Source organism: Rhincodon typus, chromosome 18, assembly GCF_021869965.1.
Source record: "Rhincodon typus isolate 14 chromosome 18, sRhiTyp1.1, whole genome shotgun sequence".
NCBI classification, from domain to species: Eukaryota; Metazoa; Chordata; class Chondrichthyes; order Orectolobiformes; family Rhincodontidae; genus Rhincodon; species Rhincodon typus.
The window spans coordinates 1843902-1868222 of record NC_063349.1 but is presented as its reverse complement, the minus strand read 5'-3'; the positions used below and the strand labels follow the sequence as shown (position 1 = coordinate 1868222).

The 24321-nt window shown below is 44.3% G+C and overlaps 1 protein-coding gene across 2 annotated transcripts in view; it reads right to left on the bottom strand.

Moving 5' to 3' along the window:
• LOC109938664 (aldo-keto reductase family 1 member B1-like) overlaps positions 1-2166 on the bottom strand; it is a 51728-nt gene extending 49562 nt beyond the window's left edge. For both annotated transcript variants that reach the window (XR_007264070.1, XM_048607537.1), the window contains exon 1: positions 2056-2166. Coding sequence is in view for 1 of the 2 variants with exons in the window: in XM_048607537.1 (XP_048463494.1) it covers positions 2056-2151 (96 nt within the window). In the remaining variant the exon portion in view is untranslated. The remainder of the gene's footprint in view (positions 1-2055) is intronic.
• Between the last annotated feature and the right edge of the window lie 22155 nt (positions 2167-24321).

The window sequence follows — 24321 nt, the reverse complement described above, 5'->3', positions numbered from 1 at the left end:
CATCCACTGCATCTGCTCCCAGGATGAGGCATTCCACTCCCATACATCTCAGGTGTCCTCATTTTTCAAGGACCACAACGTCCCCCACTCAGTGGGGGAGAACGCCCTCGACCGTGTCTCCTGCATTTCCCGCAACTCATCCCTCACACCCCCTCCCTGCAATAACCACCAAAACAGAATCCCCCTCGTCCTCATGTACCACCCCACCAACCTCCAGATTCAACCAATCATCCTCCGACACTTCCGTCATCTGCAATCCAACCCCACCACCAAAGACATTTTTCCCTCCCCACCTTTATCTGCTTTCCAGAGAGACCACTCTCTCCGTGACTCCTTGTCCGCTCCACAATCCCCTCCACCCCCACCCGGCACCTTTCCCTGCAACCGCAGGAAGTGCTACACCTGCCCCTACACCTCCCCCTCACCCCCATCCCCAGCCCAAGAAGACTTTCCACATCAAGCAGATGTTCACCTGCACATCTGCTAATGTGGTATACTGCACCCGCTGTTCCTGTTGTGACCTCCTCTACATCGGGGAAACCAAGCGGAGGCTTGGGGGCCGCTTTGCAGAACACCTATGCTCGGTTCACAACAAACAACTGCACCTCCCAGTCGCGAAGCATTTCAACTCCCCCTCCCATTCCTTAGACGACAGGTCCATCCTGGGCCTCCTGCAGTGCCACAATGATGCTACCCGAAGGTTGCAGGAACAGCAACTCATTCCACTTGGGAACCCTGTGGCTCAATGGTATCAATGTGGACATCAAGCTTCAAAATTTCCCCACCCCCTACCGCATCCTAAAACCAGCCCAGCTTGTCCCTGCCTCCCTAACTTGTCCTTCCTCCCACCTCAAGCCCCACCCCCATCTCTTACCTACCACCCCCTTGATCTGTCCGTCCTCCCTGGACTGACCTATCTCCTCCCTACCTACACTCACCTTTACTGGCTCCATCCCCGCCTCTTTGACCAGTCTGTCTCCTCTCCACCTATCTTCTATCTGCCTCCATCTCTCCCTATTTATTTCAGATCCCCCTTCCCCATTTCTGGAGGAGGGTCTAGGCCCAAAACGTCAGCCTTCCTGCTCCTCTGATGCTGCTAGGCCTGCTGTGTTCATCCAGCTTGACACCTTGTTATCTCAGATTCTCCAGCATCTGCAGTTCCTACTATCAATGAATTAATTTTAATTGGTTCCAATTTAGATGTCATTAAGCAATTTCATTGTTCCAACCCACAGGGTTGGCACCAGCCTATAGAGTTTTCTTACTCAAGTCAGGTTTTGTAGGACTCCTTTGCTGCCTCAATTCTGCATAAGGGCAGCAACTACAATGGCTTGCCAGTCCAGATCCTGAAGAAACTTTTAGCCATGTGGCCAGGTCCTGGCTTTGTTGTGGGGTTCTGCTGTGGGCTTGCCTAGGGTACTTCTGCTCAGGATGTCTTGCGTGAAGACGTGATTGCTTATCAAGTGGTGTTCCCCAAGCTCATTTGGACAGGAGAGAGAATCTACTTTCATTGGGATGCCCTGTTGCACCCATGCTCTACTTGCCACATTTTCTAATGACAAAGCCAGTTGTAGTGCCTGTTTGCAGTCCAGTTGGGCTTCTTCTAGAAGGCACTGCTAGATGTTTATGTCAAGAATCCCACATACCAAATGATCTCAGCATCTCATTCAAGATTAACCCAAGTCACATGCCTCTGCCAGTAATCTTAACTTCATCAAAAATCCTAATTCAGATTTCCCCAGTGTAACAGCCAAATAAGACAGATAGCATCTCAGAATTAGGGGAGGTTTAGGCTCAATATTCTTTTGTTAACTCTTGTCAATTTTTGCAAGGTTTTAGTGCCTTGTGCCTCTGGGAAAGTTAAGCCCCTTATAACCAAAAATGCTGCAGGTCTGCAAGCAGTTAGAAGGATTACTCACTGCTTTTCATCTACCCCAATATCATTTGCCCAGAAAAAAATATTGCATTCTTTCCACATACTGGGCCCAGTCTTCAACAGCAGGCTCAAATGTGTCAAACATTCCCAAATAAAGGCATGATGCTAGAAATGCTTACCCCAACTCCAAGATGACTTGCAAGCAAATATTCCTCAGGCACATCCTGTTTTCTCCCACTGCCACTGAAATAACTGCACAGAGGCCAGTATCCCATCACCAAGTCACCCTTTATTTAGGTTATGCACAGTTCACTGGCTGTGACCAGCCAGCTCAGAGGCAGTCCCCCAGAACTGAGGAGATTTTAATCTCCTGATTATATTGGTCAGCTAAGGCTTTCCTGATTGATGTTTTTAACCTGGGCCAATCAAGGATCTCTAGTCAATAAGATCCAGCTGGTTCCAATCACTACGTCTTCCTATGGAAGGGTGACCAGAACTGTACACAGTACTCCAAAAGTGGCCTCATCAATGTCTTTTACAACCACAACATGATATCCCAACTGCTATATTCAATGGTTTTATTCATTTACAGGCTTTTTATATCCTCCTCTGTTCTTGTTTTCCTACTTATCTGGCTATGATACATTTGATTTCTTCTTCAAAGTCAACAAATGGATTGTATATGGTTGAGGGCCCAGCACTGATCACTGTGGCACCTCCAGTAGCTACAGTTTAGCAAACTAGAAATGACCCATTTATCCAAATCTGTCTTTTTTGTTCATTAGGCAATACCTATAGTAATATATGATCTGCTATGTCATGAGCTGTTATTACCTGTATGACCTAAGGTAAACATATTTGCATTAAAGGTCTGCAACTGGAGGACCTGGTAGCTGACTGAGAGACATTGGGCTGGAGGTATTTTCTGATCAATCTGTTCAGAGATGTTGTTACACACCTCTAGAGCAGGTGGAGCTTGAATCCAGGGCTCCTGACTCAGAGGTAGTGACATTACTACTATGCCAGAAATGCCCCATATTGGGCTGGAGGCTGAACTGCAAACACTGTCACACAGCACAGAGTGGAGCAAGTTTGTTGGACATTTTGACTCAGGAGGTAGTCACAACCCATAGGATAGAGTTGTCTGATTTGGCCCATGGTCAGAGACTTGAGGGTGTTACTGTGAGTGAGGCAGTCTTCAACAGCAGGGTCGAACAAGTCAAGTTTCCCAAATAAAGGCATGATGCCAGAAATGCTTACCCCAATTCCTGAAATAGTAAATGAGGCTCTTGCAATCTGTATGAATGAAAACATGAGGCTGCAATGTGATGACCAAGGTACCATGATTTCAGGGGCCATCCAAGAAGAGGGAGTTAATAGCTAGTAGATTTTAAAATGTAATAAAAAATATGGAAAAAATCAAAAACAGGACTTCACTCTTCACTTCTGAAGCTCCTTCACCGTTTCCTATACACCCCCTTGCCACTATCCCAACCCAACGGTCCCACAGACACCTTACACCAATTTATGCCCCTCCCATCTATTGCTCATGGGAACGTAATGCTGTCTCATGCCAATCCGTTTCCCTCCATCATATCTCATGACAACATTGTGCTTTAAACATAAGACATAGGAAGAGAAGTAGACCATTTGAGCCATCGAGACTGCTCCACCATTCAATGAGATCATGGCTAATCTGATAACCCTCAACTCCACTTTCTGGCCTTTTCCCCTTAACCCTTGATTCCGTCACTGATTAAAAATCTGTCTATCACAGCCTTGAATATACTTAATGACCCAGCCTCTACAGGCCACCAACTTGTGGCCAGTCATGCCCCAAACCGCATTCTTTGGCCTTATGCCATGGGCAGGGCACAGAACCAGTGCTGAGATGAGATCAGATTTTTTTGTTCCTCATGAAAAATTCACTGTTTACAAATAAAACCACACTCTTAGTGATAAAAACTGATTCACTTCTTTTAAAGTCTGCCCCATAGAGCAGTGTACCTTTCCCAAAGGTGTCCCAGGATTGCATCAACTTGGGTGAGCTACCTCACCAGAAGTGTATTTTGCCTCGCTAAAGGGATCTGGCACTTATAAATCTTTCCCTACCAAGTTAAAAATGTAAAAGTTATGTTTTGGACATCCCAAAAACAAAGATCAGATCTGCATGAAGCAGTTGTGTTTTAATATGTACAGTTGCCTCTGTGAACCACAGATGTATAAATTAGAACCTGCCCCCGTTCTGGCCCTTGCAAAAAAGTGCTGGTGCCTTCTTTCTAGATGGGACTGCTGGATTTGGGCCTGTGTCGCGATTTCTGTAATGACAGTGAGGTTCCCTCTCTTTATGAAAATGCAAGTGCTGCTCTTAGTGACCCATGTTGACTTGCTGGTGGAGCAATATTTTGTTTTTAAAATTCTTGTTCATATTTTCTAATCTCTTTATGAACTTGGCCTTCCTATTTGTGTAATCTCCATTAAAGACAACTCTCCAATCTATTTTTACTCTTCCAGCTCTGGTCTGTTGTGCTTTCCAAAGTATTGCTGCTCCACCATTGGTGTGGTGCCTTCGGTTGTATAGGCCCCACAACAACCCTTCGTAGATCTCTGCTCCTCTTTGCTTTCATTAATACACTTCTTAAAATAAACCTTATTGTTCAAGCTTTCATCTGACCTAATATTTCCGTATACTTCAATGTCATACTTTCATTTGTAATGCCATTATGAAGCACCTTGAGATGTTTCATTATATTGAAGGCACTGTTACATTATCATGTCAATTGAAAAGTCGGGAATTATATTACATAGAAATATCGATGATAGGAGCAGGAAGAGGCCATTTGGCCCTTGAGCGTGCTCCGCGATTCTTCGTGATTGTGGCTGATCGTCCAACTCTATAGCCTAATCCTGCTTTCTCTCCATAAAGTTTGATCCCATTCACCCCAAGTGCTATATCTAGTCACCTCTTGAATACATTCAATGTTTTGGCATCAACTACTTTCTGTGGTAATGAATTCCACAGGCTCACCACTCTTTGGGTGAAGAAATATCTCCTCGTCTCCTGTTGTGTTGCATATAACTAAAAAGGGCATTCATGATCTACTGGACTACAGTTTCTTAACCCACTAATACTAAATCATTAAGCAGGTTATAGAGATCTAAGAAATACTTTTGATGTCAGCACTAATACTTAACTGAAAGTGAGATTATTTCGGTCATCTGGGAACACACAAGGTTGTTTATAAACATAAATTGTTGCTGTTCTTATTGTTAAATCATCTACCCAATAGGTAAAATTCAGGTGCAATGTAAAGAGAACTCCTGCTACCCTCGATACCAGTCCTAATTTCCTTTTATCGTGCTTAAAATCAATGGGATGAGAATTTTGAGTTAAATAGCAGTCTGTTTCACCAGGTTATGAAATAGAAAATATGGGTTATTCGCTGGCTTGGCCTTAATCTAGTAGGAAGCAATGCCAGGCAGAAGCCCTATGTTAAAAAAAAGTCCCAGTCCAGACTTTCTGACCGTAATTCACGGGGAGACACTTGAAGTAACAAGTTTGTCTGCAATTTGAAGTGACGGTTGTTGAATAGATCTGACCTGCGATGTCTGTTTTTAGTGAACTCTTATATTTTTCCTTGTACTCACCCCCATTCTATCTTTTTTGAATATGACTTTGTTGGCTATATATTGCAAGACAGTGGCAGGGAGGATGTTCCAGTCGGATCCCTTCCGCTCTGCCAGTTCTTTTCTTCTTTTTCTCCTATTTTTCTTCCTAGTGCTTTTTCTCTTCTTGTCCTTTTTTTCCCATTCAACTCCCAGCCTCCGGCAACATTTCCCAGACTCTGGCAATGACTCCTGGCCTGACACAGCAGCCTCCCGGCATGGCATGGCGTCTTCCTGGCCTGGCGCAGTGGCCTCCTGGCATTGGCGTGGCAACCTCCCAACCTGGTGCAGCAGCCTCCTGGCATGGCGTGGTGACCTCCTGGCCTGGTGCAGTGGCCTGCTCCTGTAGGGGCCTCCTGGCGTGGCGTGGCAACCTTCCAGCCTCCTGCAGCGGCCTCCGGAATGGTGTGTCGTTGGCATGGAGTGGAGCCAGGGCCTGGTGCAGACTGGAAGCTAGGTGCCAGCATGGTCTGCTGCACTGAACTTTTATTTCTGTAATGCTGGACATTTTGTGTGTGTATTGTCTAAAATCTTGTAACTAAAGAAGCTGTGCCTAGGTACTTTTGTATCTAAGTCAGCACTGTAATCGGCGACGTGTAAACTTTTCACTATACCCATTGACTATATATGACAACAAAGGCTGTTCTGTTCTAGTCTTCTATTCTATACTGCATTTTAAAGAATTTGTGACCCAGGCTGGGTGTAGTCCTAATCTCTCTGGCCACAGAGATATACGAGAGTGCCATCGAATTTAAAATGTAAATAGTAAACATAGAACATAGAACATAGAACATTACAGCGCAGTACAGGCCCTTCGGCCCCCAATGTTGCGCCGACCTGTGAAACCAATCTGAAGCCCATCTAACCTAAACTATTCCATTATCATCCATATGTTTATCCAATGACCATTTAAATGCCCTTAAAGTTGGCGAGTCTACTACTGTTGCAGGCAGGGCATTCCACGCCCTTACTACTCTCTGAGTAAAGAACCTACCTCTGACATCTGTCCTATATCTATCACCCCTCAATTTAAAGTTATGTCCCCTCATGCTAGCCATCACCATCCGAGGAAAAAGGCCCTCACTGTCCACCCTATCTAATCCTCCGATCATCTTGTATGTAAAGGATTACCTCAGTCTTCCATTCAGAATGAAGAAAAGTTTACTGCACTTGCTATAATATTCATTTTGAAATGTCTTGCAATGTAAGCTTAGAAATGTTATGGCGACAATATATTTTTGCCAAAAACAACTCTAACATGGAAGGATACAGTCACTTGAACTCAATCACATAGCAGCAAAGCCTGTGAATATTGATGGTGCCGGTTTCCCACTAGAACAAATGGCAAGGCTGAGAAGTTGGAAAGCATGCATCATTCCCATGCAGGAGAAGTTGGCACATTTAAAGTGTAGACCATTTTGTGTTGTAAGTGAAAGTCAGCATGGAAGCTTTCCGAGGGAACTTTGAATTGACTGTTTTCAGTCAGGCCCCAGGTGAGGTTCCTTAATTTGCTATGGGTCCATGTGGGACATTGCAAATTGTCAAGCTTCCACGTAAGGAGTGGTGAGCTGTCTCCCCTTCTTTATTCATTCCCAACTTGGTTGATGACAACAATATTAATTTTAAAAAAATATCACTTTTCTTGTGGATGCATTTCTCCAAGACTAAATTAATTTGAATTCAAAAAGAAGCCAAATTAACCAGGCTTTCTGCAGTTAACAGAACAGCAGGATTATTCAGTATACTAAATGAGAGAAGAAAGAAAGCAACATCAACACAGGTTAGAAATAAGAGATGATTCCAAATAAAGTGAAACTAAAGATACATGAATCAGTCCATGAATAGTAGAAGTTAGGATGTTATGCTATTACATTGGGAGATATTGTTACCACTGATGTTGTAAGATGAACAGTTGATTTTGAGATGCTTGACCCTTCAGGTCAGCTGAAAGGCTTTTGTCCTGTTTCCTTTTTGATTGTGATTTCTGGTTGCTGAGAAAGTAAGAACCTTCTTTTCTTTTTACCTACAACACATGGATGACAATTGTTCTTTTCAGCTATAGCCCCTGTGGCACACACCTTCACCCATTAGCACACATGGATTAGTGTTAAAAGTGGCCTGTTCCTGTGTGTTCTTGAAAGTGGAAAGCACAAACAGGTCTCTCACCCAGACTGTGCTTGTTTCTGCATCATGTTCATGGTCTGAGATGGTCACAGAAGCTTACAGTTCAGTTTGCAGTGCAAGTCTTTTCTTTGAAGTCTTTTGTGTTGAAGCTTCCTCGGCACACAATGAGTATGACATTCCAAAGTCTCCTTCAAGGCTGAGGGCAATCCACATAGGCCTTTCAGCCAGTCACTGAATTACATTGCTCAGAATTTACTTGCCCAGTTTCCACAAAAGGTATTGTCATTATAGACATGGCTTTTCTGCATCCATTTCAAACACGTACATCGAAATGTTTGTACACCAGCCAATGAAAGGTGACAGGCAGATGCTGCAAACAATTAGGAAGGCAAATGGAATATTGGCTTTCATTGCAAGAGGGTTTGAGTTCCAAAGTAGGAATGTCTACTGCAGTTATACACGACCTTGGTGAGACTTTTGAGAAGGGATATACTTGCCATAGAAGGAGTGCAGTAAAGATTCACTCGGCTGACACTGGGTATGGCAAGACTGCTGTATGAGGAGAAGATGATTTGACTGGGCCTGTATTTACCAGAGTTTAGAAAAATGAGATGGGATCTGATTGAAATGGATAAAATTCTAACAGGGTTGCATAGACTTAGACGTAGGGAGGATATTTTCTCGTATTGTGGAGTCTGGAATCAGGCACATGGTCTTGGGTACAAGGTGGACCATTTAGGACTAAGGTGAGGAAACACTTTTTCACTTAAAATGTAGTGAACATGTGAAATTCCCTATCACAGAAGGATGTGGAGGCCAAGTCACTGAATATATTTAATAAAGAGACAAGTGAAGTTCCACATTTCAAAGGCATAAAGGGGCAAGAGGAGAAAGTGGGAATATGGCATTGAGATAGAGGATCAGCCCTGATCATATTGAATTGGATAGCAAGCTCGAAGGGCTGAATGGCCTACTCCTCTTCCTAGTTGCTATGGCCATGTCTAAACCAAGGAGTTCCTTCTCTCTTGCGGAGTTCCTTCCATGATGCTTATTTGGATTTTTTGGTGAAGTACCTGATTAGCCTTTCTATTCTGGATTTATCATTTTGAAGGAAGACAAGTGCCTACATATACTGATGTTACTCACAACAATGGCTAATTTAAATACTTGGTTAATATTAGGAGCTACAAACACAGATTCACTGATTAAAATGGCTTTCAGCTTTTTAAAAACTCTCTGGCATTCTTATCTTTGCTTTTTTTTCTATCACAGATCTGTCAGTAGCTTGGCTACTGTGTTGACATTTTAGAGGAACTTACAATTAGCACACCCTTAAGAACATTAATATTTCCCACTTTGTAATAGGTATGGGAAACTGAGCTACTGCATGTAAGTTTACAACCCTGGATAATAATCATTTTGCTGAGATTCACTTGACCCTCAGTGAACTGGCTCCGGGCAAAATATATCACTCAGTCAGCTGTCTGGAATAGCGATATAGTTGCTCTAAGTGCACTTCCCAGGTGCCACTATAGACTAGAAGGTCATCAAGGTGCACTACTCAATTAGATAAGCCTGCCAGTGTTTGGTTCATCAGCCTATGAAAGGTGGCTGGTGCATTTCAGAGTCCAGATGGTATGACTTGATACTAGTGTAACTCGACTGAAGTTAAGAACATAAAGATTTCCTTGACTTGGGCAGTCGTGCTAACTTGCCAGTTCTGATTGAATAAATCTCTCTTTGTAATGTTGGCTGCTTTACCTACCCTATCTATGCAATCTTCCAGGCATGGGAATTGGCTAGGGGTCACCTCTGTTCATTGCTTTAACATTTTGGTAGTCACTGCAGGACTTTGTTGAGCCATCTGACTTGGGCATGAACACAAATTGGGAGATCGAACCTTGGCTACTAGGCTCTGTTAGTTGATGGTCCAGCATGTAGGTAATCTCCTCCTGAATCTGGGCCAGCTTTATTGGGCTGACAGATGTGGGCTTCTGTAAGGGGGCCCTCCAATGTAGATATCATGTAAAGTTAGGATGATGCAACCTGGCTTGTCTCTGCCTCAGCCCTTGAATGCCATGAACGTTCTTGTCAAGTCTGCTCACTGTTCTGCACATAGGCAGGTAAATAAGGAGTCTAAGTTTTCTAATATTTCTGTATTGGTTAGCTGGATAGTTCTGGGGGGTTCAATGCTCCATCTGTCCCTCAAATTCATCCCCCATGCCATCTTCTTCCTAGAGATTGGCGGCAATAGGACTGACCTGCTTATCTACCTCTCAGCAGTAGTAGAGCTTTACCTTGTTGACATGACATAGCCTTTGCATTTATTTCCTGATCCAGATCAATTTGATAAATCTCTTTAAGCTTCTTGGCTACTCTATAGCGGCCACTGACCAGGCATTTAGGGATCATCTGTGAAAGGTACCAAATATTTTTCTTTTTGGGGTTATAAACTGAGATGGCAGTTGGATTGCTATAACTGAAATACCAAGAAAGTTTTGCAACTTAAAAAAATCAACTGCTAACGTATTGCTGAGCTATGACATTCATTGTTGGGAAGAATTTGATACTGAGTGGCACTAAGAATCTTTTGAGTTATGTTTGATGGAGCTGTAGAGTGTGAAAAATCCAAGTGCCAGGGCCACAGAGTAGACAAAAAGCTTCCAGATCCTGCAGATAGAGAGCATTCATTCCACATGCCACGCCCCACCACATATTCCCATGTGGGAAAAAGACAGAAAACGAAGAAAACTTAAAATAAAGAATTCTAAAAAGAAAAGACAAAAAAATAAAGAAAATCCACTTGATCAACCATTGAATCAAAGAATAGCTGTCATCTTACAAACAATAGAGCGCGATCAATGCTATTCATAAGAGAAAATAATCTTCTACTGGGTTTGCATTTTTGATCTTGCGAATTTTATCTACCTTGTCTATATTATTTTTCCATCCATAGTATATGTGTCAAACTGTTGGAATCATGAGCCCTGGTACTATACCTCATTCCAGGGTCCTTATACCAGCCTGCCTGTGTGCACTACTACCCTTCAATAGCTTATTTTGTGTGCCTTGTCAATGCATTTTGAGACTGAAAGAATGAAATAGTGCAACATTCATTTATTAGGTGATGCTACCATGTCACAACAATGCTTCTTCATTTGAGTTGACCAGTGTTGTATATGGACTCACACAGAATCAGAATTAGAAGATTACATCAATATCTCTAGTTATCAACAGTGCATTAAATTTAAACCACAAAGTAAGGATCAATTTCCTAGTTACCACAGTATTTAAATTGTCATAAGACAGCAGGCATATGTTAGCAACAAAAGATGTTTTTGAAAGACACTTTTACAGAAAAAAAACTCACCACCTATGCCTTCTGGTGAGGTCGCAACGGATGTTTTACCATGACAAAGCTAGACCTCTTTAACAGGGCAGTTACTATCCTGTATCTGAGATCTGAATTCTAGAGATAATGTTCAGGGACAGGCTGCTTAGGCTGGGGCTATTTTCCTGGAGTGTCGGAGTCTGAGGGGTGACCTTATAGAAATTTATAAAATCATGAGCAGTGTGGACAGGGTAAATAGGCAAGGTCTTTTCCCCAAGGTGGAAGAGTCCAAAACTAGAGGACATAGGTTTAAGGTGAGAGGGGAAAGATTTAAAAGTGACCCAAGGGACAACTTTTGCACACAGAGGGTGGTGCATGTATGGAATGAGCTGCCAGAGGAAGTGGTGGAGGCTGGTAAAATTACAACATTTAAAAGGCATCTGGATGGGTATATGAATAGGAAGGGTTTAGAGGGATATGGACCAAATGCTGGCAAATGGGACTAGATTAATTTAGGATATCTAATCGGCATGGACAAGTTAGACCGAAGGGTCTGTTTCCATGCTGTATAGCTCTATGACTGTATGACTTGGCGATCTGAAATTTTCCGACCTCTCAGTTGAGTATTCCTTTGTTGACAGGTTTAAAACTGTACATTTTAACCTTCTCCATTCTCTCTTGCATGCCTCCTTCTTGCCCTGAACCTGCAGCCTCCTCTTCCCTCCCTTACAGCATCTCCCTTTCTTCTCCCCTTACAGCGTCCTCCATTCATCCCCTCCTTATAGCCTCCTTCTTTCCTTCTGTACCTGCAGACAGCCTTTCCCTTCCAGCTCGCAGTCTAGCCCTCTCTTCACCACTTTGCTGCCTCCTCCTTCCCTCCTTGCAGCTGCCTTCTACCATCATCCTTTTTTAAGTATTAGAAGTTGCAGGGCCTGCATGTCCTTTTCATGTTTGCACAGTGGAAATCCACTTCCTTGTTCAACTGGAAGAGTCCCTTGTAGATAACAATATTTCATTTACCGCATGTTAGCAAGTAGTTAGTTACATTAGTATGATAGACATTCTTACAGAGATTTTGAGGAGACTCAGATGTTTGGAGTCCTCCTTCGAGATTGTAAATTGTTCCGCCCCAGGTTCATATGACATCAGCAATGGAATGTGGATGTTGCTGGCTGGGACAATATTTATTACTCGTACCCTAGATACCCTTGAGTAGGTGATGGTGAGCTGCCTTCTTGAACTGCTGCAGTCCCCATGTTGTAGGTTGACACACAATGCCCTAAGGGAAGGAATTCCAGGATGTTGACTCAGCGACTGTCAAGCAATGATGATATTTTTCCTTGTCAGGATGATGAGTGACTTGGTGGGACACTTGCAGGTGGTGGTGTTCCCAGATATTGTTGCCCTCATCATTCTAGATGCTAGTGGTTGTACACCCATAGACAACATCTATAACTGTCTATAAAACATTTATCCAACTCACCTTTGAATAAGTTTAAAGGACTTTCCTCCCCTTCCTTCTGAGAAGACAATTCCAGACTCTAAAGACCCTTTCAGGGAAAAATTGGTTTCCCATCTGTGTCTTAAAAGGAAGACTTCTAGTAATCCTTTCGAGATCAATCCTCCTTCATTAAGATTCATTAGGGGACAAGTGCGAGGAAAATGTTTCACATAGAGGATGGTGGGTGCCTGGAATGCACTGCCAGTGGAGGTGGTAGACGCAGGCACATTAGCAATGTTTAAGGCATGTCTTCATAGACAAATGAATGGGAGGCAAACACAGGGATAGAAACTGCACATGGGCAATAAGTAGCAGGTCGAAATAAAGATTAGAATCAGCTCAGGCTTGATGGGCCAAAGGGCCTGTTTCTGTGCTGTATTGTATTGCGTTGTAAGATTACCTCTTATGCTAAATTATAATGGATGTAAGCCTAATGTATTCAAAGCTTCTTCATAAGATAAGCCGTTCATCTGAGGAGTGAGTTGACTGAACCTTCTTTGAACTGCTTTTGAAGCAGTCAACTGTCTACTGCTGCTGGTTGTTGTGACTGCGTCTTGCACCTCACACTTCCCTGGAGAACAACAATCCTTATGTTCCTGAGGGCACAACATCACAATCATTCCTGCACCCAACAAAGCACGGATAGACAACACTCCTTGTTGGGGAACCAATCACATGCCAACTTGGGACCACAATCGGCTGAGAACTGCAGTAGAGAGCGGCTGTGATAAGCAAAGTCACTGGAAAAGGGAGCACTGTTAGAGGACTGTACTTAAGGGAAAAACTGCTCCCACTTCCAAAATGAACAAAAATGAGAGATTATAGAATTAAAGTGATTCACAAAAGAAGCAAGATAGATCTAAGAACGAAAATCTTTTCACATGATGATTTGATTTATTATTTTCACATATACCTAGTTGCAGTGAAATGTTTTGTTTTGCGTGCAGTACATGCAGATGAGAGTGTAAAAAGTGCATCAGGGGAATAGAACAGAGCAAAGAATATAATGTTAGGGCTGCAGAGAAGGTTCACAAAGAGCGAGATTAACATTAAATTTAAAATTTGAGAGGACCAGCCAGAAGTAGTAAAAGCCAGGAATGTACTGTCCGGAAATGTGATGGATGCAGATTCAATTGATGCATTCAAGAGAATATTTGATGATTATTGGATAAAAACAATGTGCAAGAATAGGAGGAAAGAGACAGAAATTGGCACTAGCTGATGATGCTTATTTGAAGAGCCAGTGAAGACATGTTGAGCCTTCTTTGCTGCAACACTTTTGTGATTCTGAGTTGCCTAAGGCTCTAAGCAAATATGCAAGGACTTCAACCACTAATACATAGCGCTGCTATATCGTAGATTGGAAAGTGCAGCACTTTTTCCATAGAGAGGCCAGGGGCCAGTTTGGAGTGGCAGAAACCCACACAGTAGATGCCTAGTATCAGCGAAACTTTGAATATCGTGGCTGGTGCCATAAGTTCACTTCAGCAATAGGCGAGAGAGTAGTGCCCTTGCCCTTGACTACCCTGCAAGTGCACCTCAATGGCAGAATCCCATATGTCAGAGCATTAACAGCATGAAATCAGCAGTCAGATTAGGCGATTCAGTGAAGATTCGTGAAATGCAACAGTTGGTGGCGGCTTCCTCAGCTTTATGTATCACTGACTATTTATGTCCAGTTTCAGTGTTGTTACTGGGATTTAGCAAAGCCTCTCTGATTTAGTGAAACGAATGCCTTCAGTAACCCACCTATTTTGGAGGTTTAATTGTGATTTAGCTGATTCACTGCAAGTCCTTTTGTTTTGCATGGTGTGTCACAGCAGGCTGGATTGGAGATCTTTTCCCTGTGTTGAAATCTGATAACTTTATATTTTACGGTGCAGAGAGTGTGATGCCTGCATAGACTGCTATTTCCAATTTCCAGGCACGCAGTTCAGTGCCAACAGTTATTCATAAGTTGATGGAAATGGAGTAACAGAATACCAACTAAGCTTTCCAGAATGTTCTGAGCAGCTTTGAATGTCAATGAAATTGGACGATCAAGATATACCTCATGCCCTTCCTTCTTTGTAGCATGTCATCCATTTTCAGTTTCTGAATTAGTTGACCAACTGCTCTGTCTCTCAACCTCAGAGATCTGAAATTGCTTCTATCAGTTGTTCTGAAGCCATCCCCAGACAATAAGAGATTGGTCACAAGGAATGCTCTCACAACCTTCAGGTCTGACACAGTAACTAAGGAGTAACTATCTTGAACTAGCTGGCAATTATTTAAGAGATTGATTAGGTTAGGATTGTTTTGACTGGAGTTCAGACGAATGAGGGGGGATTTAGATGCAGGGAGGATGTTCCCAATGGTGGGTGTGTCCAGAACCAGGGGTCACAGTCTGAGGATTCAGGGTAGACCATTTAGGACAGAGATGAATAGACATTTCTTCACTGAAAGAATGATGACCGTGTGGAATTCATTACCACAGGAAGGAGTTGATGCCGAAACATTGAATGTATTCAAAAGGTGACTAGATATAGCACTTGGGCGAATGAGCTCAATGGAGAGAGCAGGATTAGGCTGTTGAGTTGGATGATCAGCCATGATCGTGATGAACGGTGGAGCAGGCTCGAAGAACTGAATGGCCTCCGCCTGCTCCTATCTATGTTTCAATGTAAGATTCTCTGCTGACTGTCCTTCTAGGAAACTGCTTTATTCGTCACAAAATATATTTTGTTTGGAAAATTTGTAAAGCACATTACATATGAGTTCAAAATTAACATTACACAATGTGTAATACAGCTCAGCATCTCCCAAGGCAATAGTACATGAGGGCACTGGTGCATTTGACCTGGAAAGCTCTCAAAACGCCCAGGAAATCTCAATCATAGGGTGACGAATCAGAAAGATTGCCCCTCCACTATGTAGGATAGACAGGGTTTTTGGGGAGCTGTTGCCCTGCTCACATTCCTCCAATCTGAGCAGCAAAAACATGCCAGAGGATAGACACAAGTGGTGTGGAGGTGCTGAATGTACGGCCTGACAGGGTGGTCAATAATTGTCTAAGAGAGCGCTGTGGTGCTTGATGAGTAACCCAGGGAGAGACAGAGTGCTCCATGAGTGACCCAGGGAGCAACACAATGAGTGACCCAGGGAGGGACACGGTAAGTGATCCAGGGAGGGACCGTGCTCAGTGATGACCCAGGGAGGGACACGGTAAGTGATCCAGGGAGGGACACGGTTCTCGGTGAGTGACCTAGGGAGAGATGCAGTACATGGTGAGTGACCCAGGGAGGGACATGGTGAATGACCCAGGGAAGGACGCGATGCTTTGTGAGTGACCAAGGGAGGGACACGGTGAATGACCCAGGGAAGGATGCGGTGCTTTGTGAGTGACCAAGGGAGGGACATGGTGAATGACCCAGGGAGGGACACAGTACTCGGTGAGTGCACCCCTGAGGATCCTAGAGTTTGCTGAGTGATGCTGCCTGACGTGCCAAGCCTGTTTTAAATTCAGATTTTCACTATCTGCAGGATATTCTTTTTTATATAACAGCCAAGGGGTTTGGCAGGAGGCTTAAAATGCTGCTCTTCTAAGAGGGAACAGTTTTCTGCCAGCTGCTTCCTCTTCTGCTCCTGATACCAGAACAGTTTCAGTCCAGTCACTCATTTAATATTTTAAATAATCCTGAAAACCTTAGACAGAACTTCGTGTAGACCATGTATCAGAAAAACAAAGATAAGTCATTCTCTCTCTTATTCTCTCTCCCTCCCTCCGTCGCTCTGTCTTTCTCCTAATCTCGAGTTCATCAAGAATTGGAGCACCATACTTCTGTTTGAGTAATATTCTGTTTCACCTAGCAAAGCAAGGAAGGCGATAGTTACAATATGTAATAAAGCTGTATTTCCTGGGACATAGACCTCAGCGTTCATCCATAGTTTTAACTACAGCAGCATCTTGCATTTATAAGCATCTTAAATAAAGTAAAATGTCGCAAGATGCTTCACAGGCAAGATTTGATTAAGCTGCATATAGAGATATAAGGACAGTTCACTGAAAATTAGGTCAAAATGTTGGTTTTAGGGAATATCATAAAATGGGGATAGGTGTAAGGGGGTGTGTTGGGGGGTATGTGCCAGAGCTTAGGGTCTGGATACATGAAAGTACAACCACCAGCAGAGGAACAAAAAAAACAGGGATGAGCAAGAGGTCAATGTTGGAGCACTGCAGACATGCTGTAGGGTTGTAGAACCGGAAGACTTTGCTTGTTAAGCATCCTTCTCAGAGTTGGGCCCATTAAATTCAGCCAAAGAAAATCACCCAACCACCTCAGTATGTATTCAGAATGACTTAGGCTTTTCTCACTCTCAACCTTCTGCTTACTCATGGCTTGTGGCTGTGTTAATGCAAATTTCTCATTGATGTTGGGTTGAAAGTAAGCCTGCCCTTATACTACAGGCATAGTGTCTCTCAAGACACCTGATTAGTGATCTTTATTAAGACATCAAAATTAACACAGCTAATAAATGCAGCGTTTATGGGATCAACATCATTTATATTCACAAAGAAGACATTGAAGACTTGAAACATAGGCTTTTGGCCTCTTGCAGGAGACCAATGCAAAACCAGATAAAATTAAAAAATATTGCACTAAAATAGCTGTGAGCCTAATGGTCAGCTAGTATGCTGCTATTACATACAGCACTTATATAGTGCATACAAATAGACTAAAAGTCAATTACAGCACTTATATAGTGCATACAAATAGACTAAAAGTCAATGCAAGCACCCCACCTCATCAGTGTTGTGAGCTCTCAAGACAGCAGTATGACCACTGCTGTAATTTTTTTGAAACTGGCACCACAATGACACTCCAGACAGGGGTTTCATTGTCGAGGCAAGTGACAATGGCAAGTCATGACATACATTGGTACAGTTTGCATTCCTATTCAAAAAATTCTCTTTACGTACTGAAAAAATACCAAAAGAAATTCTGATTTATCATGTACATAGAGTTACCCAATATACACATTATTGTTATGCATTTACAGTTTATTATTCCCAGTAGTTCTGTGTATATGCATTATGCATGTATGGCTGAAACTTACTGTTTTTGATTAAGTGCCAGTTGCATCAAATTTTTGGAGGAGTTTTTACAGTGAGGCTGAGTTTTCTCCCAAATCTTACAAACTCACCTCATTAATTTCTAACTTACACCCCCCCACCCCCGAATCCCCCCACCAATGCCCCCACCCCCCAAACCAACACCCCTCTCATTGAATTTTACTCCATCTTTACCATAGCGTTCCTTGAACTGCCTTGATCAGAAGGTGGTGGCCTAATGGAGTAAACTGTAGGATAGAGCCTGAAGAGAGAGAAGAGCAGTTGGATAGACAAAGGAAAAGATAACAATCTGGCTAGGACAGTGAATAGCTGTTAATGGGGACTGTTAATGACTAACAACAGGGGTGTGTAATGGCAGGCTATGTGGCCAGCCTATCCTCAGAAATGGAAACAGATGTCGAGGAATGGAAAGGAGGAGTCAGATATAGACCAGGTGAAAGTGAGGGCAGGGTGGAAATTGGAAGCAAAATCGATGAACTTTTCCAATTCCAGACGAGAGAGGGAAGCAGCACCGATGATATCATTGATATATCGGAGAAAAAGTTGTGGGTGGGGGCCAGAATACGACTGGAACAAGGAATGTTCCACGTACTCATTTTCTTCAGATCAGGGGGGTGGCCATGGGCACCCGCATGGGCCCCAGTTATGCCTGTCTCTTCGTCCGGTACATGGAACATTCCTTGTTCCAGTCCTATTCTGGCCTTGTTTTCATATAGTCTGCCACTGCACACTACCTATTGTTAGTCACTAACAGTCCCCATTAACAACCGTTCACCCTCCTAGCCAATCGTTATCACCTCCTTCGTCTATCCAACTGCTCTTCTCTCTCTTCGGGCTCTATCCCATCAATTACTCCCTACCCCATTCCCCTCCTTAGTTTCTGTATATAAACTGACGTTTCCCCAGCTACCATCAGTTCTGAGGAAGGGTCACTAGACCCGAAATGTTAACTCTGATTTTTTTCTCCACAGATGCTGCCAGTCAAGATGGGTGGTTGGCCTTCTGACACTCATGTGGATTCTGACCATCCCAAGCAGCTAACTGACTATGTCCAAGCTCCAGAACTGGTATCATAGGCTGCCCTTGACGTATTGTGCTGGGACCCCATGTCAGATGCCAATGGCCAGATGTGGGGTGCATGTGGCCAGTGCCCGCGGAGTGTACCCTGAGACAATGGTACTCATATTCAACATCAAGGTAATTTGAAGCAAGCTGAAGTCATTGGATGTCCACTCTGATTTCCATGGTGATAATTCTTGATAAAATCCAAAAGAACTGCGGATGCTGTAAATCAGGAACAAAAACAAAGTTGCTGGAAAAGCTCAGCAGGGCTGGCAGCATCTGTGAAGGAGAAAACAGAGTTAACGTTTTGAGTCCGGTGATCCTTCCTCAGAACTGACGGTGGCTGGGAAAATGTCAGTTTATATGCAGAGAATAGGGAGGTGGGTGGGGTAGGGAGTAAACAATAGGATAGAGCCCAAAGAGAGAGAAAGACAGTTGGACAGACAAAAGAGTTGCTAACGATCAGGCTGGGAGGGTGAACAGTTGTTAATGGGGACTGTTAGTGACTAACAACAAGGTGTGTATAATGGTAGGCTATGTGATAACAAGGCCTGGTGTGTGGGGTAGGGGGTTAGGACATGGGAGAGTTTAGGTCCTAAAATTATTGAACTCGATATTGAATCCAGAGGGCTGCAGGGTCCCCAAGCGGAAAATGAGGCGTTGTTCTTCCAACTTATGTTGAGCTTCGCTGGAACACTGCAGCAAGCCAGAGACAGAGATGTTGGCAAGGCAACAGGGTGGTGTGTTAAAGTGGCAGGCAACAGGTAGCTCTCCCCTCCCCCCACCGCATCCCAAAACCAGTCCAGCTCGTCCCTGCCTCCCTAACCTGTTCTTCCTCCCACCTATCCCCTCCTCCCACCTCAAGCCGCACCTCCATCTCCTACCGACCAACCTCATCCCGCCCCCTTGACCTGTCCGTCCTCCCTGGACTGACCTATCCCCTTCCTAACTCCCTACCAACACTCACCTTTCCTGGCCCCATCCCCGCCTCTTCGACCTGTTTGTTTCTTCTCCACCTATCCGCTCCTGTATCCCTCTTCTATTCGCCTCCCACTCTCTCCCTATTTATTTCAAAACCCCCTTCCCCTCCCCCTTTTCTGATGAAGGGTCTAGGCCCGAAACGTCAGCCTCTCTGCTCCTATGATGCTGCTTGGCCTGCTGTGTTCATCCAGCCCTGCACCTTGTTGTAACAGGTAGCTCAAGTTCTTTTTTGCGAGCAGAATGTAGATGTTCTGCAAAGTGGTCACCCAGTCGACGCTTTGTTTCCCCAATGTAGAGGAGACCACATTGTGAGCAGTGAGTGCAGTAGACTAGATTGCGGGAAGTGCAGGTGAAGTGTTGCTTCACCTGGAAGGTATGTTTGGGCCCTTGGATACTGGGGAGGGAGGAGGTAAATGGGCAGGTGTTGCACCTTTGCTGGTTACAGGGGAAGGTGCCGTAGGGCTGTGGGGAGGTGTTGGAGATGAGGGAAGTGTGGACCAGGGTGTCCCGGAGGGAACGGTCCCTGCGGAAGGCAGACAAGGGAGGGGAGGGGAATATGTTTTTGGTGGTGGCATCTTGCTGGAGGTGGCGGAAATGGTGTCTGATGATCTTCTGGATGTGGATGCTGGTGAGATGGTAGGTGAGGATAAGGAGAACCCTACCGCTGTTGTGGGAGGGAAGAGAAGAGGTGAGGGTGGAAGTGCGGGAGATGGGTCGAACCTAGTTGAGGGCCCTGTCGACAACGGAGCTGGGGAATCCTCAGTTGAGGAACAAGGTGGACATTTCGGAGGCTCCCTTGTCAAAGTTGGCCTCATCTGAACATATGTGACGGAGACGAAGGAACTGAGAGAATGGGATGGAGTCTTTACCGGAAGTGGGGTGTGAGGATGTATAGTCCAGGTAGCTGTGGGAGTCAGTGGGTTTGTGGTGAATATTAGTGGCCAGTCTATCCCCAGAAATGGAAACAGAAATGTCGAGGAAGGGAAGGGAGGAGTCAGAGATAGACCAGGTGAAAGTGAGGGCAGGGTGGAAATTGGAGGCGAAATTGATGAAGTTTTCCAATTCCAGACGATAGAGGGAAGCAGCACCGATGATATCATCGATGTATTGGAGAAAGAGTTGTGGGTGGGGGCCGTAATAGGACTGGAACAAGGAATGTTCCACGTACCCCATGAAGAGACAGGCATAACTAGGGCCTGTGCGGGTAATTCTTGATGTTGAGCTTGTTCAGTACATTTGGTGAGATAGGGAGCTGCATATTAATGAGGCCAGTTGTGGCAGCCATAATGCATTTAACAAGTTATAATACACTTCAAGTGGCACCTGACTGTTGTCTAATGAGCACCTTGCCATTTGATAAATGCATAAAAGGCAGTTGCTCCCAATGTCGAGATAGGCAATATCAGATATCTTATGTGATTCTGCCACAAATCTCATTCCAGCTCCCATCACTCAGGTCACTATAAGATTTTGCCCAAAATGTTTCAATTGTAGCAATCTCAAAGATTTGCGTGTGTATTGTGGTTGACTGTTTTGGTGTCCAAATATAATTAAGTTATTAACCATCCCTTGTAGTCCCAAGTTTCCACTTGAGTTCAGGTTTGTTGAGTATGTTGAATGTTTGTATCCTGACGGAATCTCCAAACTTGACTCTGGCAATGTTTTGGCAGCCTTGTCAAAATGAGATATGGCTTTCTGCTACTTCACCTTGATTTTGTTACTCATGCCTGATACAGATGGTGGTTCCAGGAGGATTTTGCTACCGGCAGAAGTATTTTGTGTGCAGCGTGACATTAGTCTTTGTGCTGGATTACTATCCATGCCTTCGGTTGGTGTGTTTCTCCATTCCAGATTGCCTTGTATCCAAATGTGCTGGAGATTACTTGATTTTGTTGTGATTCTTTTGGTGATTTTCACTGCTGCCTCAACCTTTCCATTTGACTGTGGATAATATGGAGATGATGTGTGATGTTGAATCTCTCAATCTTTAATAAAGCAACTTAATCATTCACTCATGAACTGAGAGCAATTATCTCCCATGGCAATGTTGGGAATGCAAAAACAGCTGAAATAAGACTTCAGATCTTCAACAGTCTCAATAGTGGTCATTGAGGTCAGCTGGTCTCCCAACCAGCCGGTCTCCCAACCAGCCGGTCTGAATGGTTGTGTATTGTGTGAAGATAATCAGTTCCTGGGAGAGTGACAGAGTGTACTCCCAGCTCACCCATGGTCTGTCTGGGGTACGTGTGTCATCAGAGGCTCCCTAGCTTGCTGAGCTTGATACTCGTGACAAGTATGGCATTGTCTGATGTGGTCCTTGATTTCATTGCTCATGTTTGGCTAGGAGAACACTTCTCTTGACTTCCTCAGACTTGATTCCATTCCTTGGTGGGTTTCATGAATGCATTTTAACATCTCTCCTATCAGCTCCTTTGGGATAATGACACTGTTTCCTTTGGACAATATGCTATCTTAGGTTGTCAATTCATCTTTGTATGCCTAATATGGTGTCAGACGTGTGTCTTGATAATTTGAGGCCATCCTTTTAATCATTAAGGGTGGAATCTTCACAGCCTCTAAATTACCTAAGCCATGCTGAGGAAGTTGGGAGATGGCCAGCAAGCAGTTTCTGGCCATCGAGGCCAAAATGTTCCATTTTCCAACCAAGTGTTGAATGGTGAGATAAGATTCTCATTGGTGAGCAGCAAGAGGCCAACTCACATTCATTCCCATCTCATTATTACCTAAAGCCATTCATTAATATGCAGTTCTAATCTTTCGACACACCGGCTGGAAACCAAATGATGACGATTCCTGACATGAAAGATGCAGCAGGTACCTAATGAATCCAGATTGCTCCTAGCCCCTTTGAACTTCTACCTTGTATGCCAGGCACCACATCTCGGAGCACGTTTCATGGATAGTGGACATATGCACACCCTGTCCACAGACCTCAGCACTTGACATGTACCAGCCTCGCCACATCATCTTGGCACATTTTGGATCCTGTTTTATACGGTTTTACACTGTAGTACTGCACCTTGGAGCACCCTGCCATTTTTCACTGGCAAGGGCAGTTTGTACACGGGGACAGACACCCACCTCATGGATTCGACCAGGCTGCATCTCAGGGATGCTGCTCAATCTCATAGGTCTGCTTCACTTTGTGTCTACTTCAGTGCTTACAGCATCCCTGCTCTGCCTTGCCTGTCCTTGCCATGTCATTTTGTGCTTTGATTCTGAGTTGGAGCTTAAAGGCCCCAGCATTTCTATCTTGCCTTGCCATTTAGCAACCAGATGGCTGGTTATGGTTGTTGGCAGTCTTCAGTCAAGTTAAGAGAAATTCCTTTCCGTCAGGAGGTCCTGTCACAGTAAGTCAAGGACAGTATCTGATAACAGTCCAGGGGCTTACATACCATCAACCAATTGTTCGGGACAGTCAGTACCTATTCAGTCTGGGGATTTGGCCACAGTCAGCCTTGCAGCCAGTCTGGGGATTAGAGGGAAATCAGTCAGGGAGCTGCATGGAGATTTGTCTGGAGTCCGGTCATTCATTATTTAGTGCTGTCTAAGTTAGTCAAGGAAGTAGGCCAGGGTCAGCCCTGGGGTCTGTCCATATTTAAGTCATGGGCTGGAGGAGGGAGGTTATCAGGGACTATTGCTGCAGGAGAGAAACTGGGGAACTCAATTGTAGGGATTGCAGGCTGCACGCTGAGATGAAGAGGGATAAAAATTGTGAAGAGGGGGACTCAGTCTATACAGGGGGAGAGATGATAGAGCGTTGAAGGGAAAAGGGAAATGCAAGTTTAAGGGTCATCAACACCTTTATTTCGATGGGGGACAGTGGCCTGCTGTATCTGGCATGTTGACTGAAAATGCCTGGCACGGTGGAGGGATTTGAAAGGGACGATTATGCTTTAGATATATGGGTTGAATAGGGAAATGGGGAAGTTTAAAGCTGAAAGGGTTGATGGGGAAGTCTCCCAAGAGCAGAATGTGTACATTTAGGGGTTTCACCAAGGGCATGAGGCTGAGCATGAGACTCACTGTGTGAAGAGCAACCACTGTTACCTTCCATTGTGCTGTAAATAACAAGTGCACAATGGAGCTGAATAAATGAAAGATTTATTGTTACTTGTGTTTTACAGTGAAATACAATAAGATATTCTGAAAAGCTTTCATTTGTTACCATAATCCAGTGCCATTTTGATAGTTTAAGAATAAGAGAAAATGAAAAGATATCGTTGAAAACGAAGCCTATCTATGTACAAGCCAGCACAATCACCAATCCTCAGGTGTTATCTTTCGCCGCTGGGCTAATTCACCTTCAACACTGCCTACACCGTGCACACCAACATTGGAGAGTATCACCACAGTCTACGTTGCAGTGGTGCCCTCTCACTGCCACTTTGCTGCCGCCAGTGCCGGAACCAGCCAACAACAAAGTCACCAATTCTCATGTGCCATCTTTTGCCGCTGAGCCAACTTGTGGACATCGTCTCAGGGCTTGCAGTCCTCCATGCTGGGCTCACTCTCCACCGCACTGGACTCACTCTCCCCTCCACACTGGACTTGCTGTCTCCACCAGCTGGGCTCGCTGTCCCCCCGCTGGGCTTGCTCCCCTCCCTTACGAGTCTCGATGATGCCGGGAGGAGCCAACTCTGTTA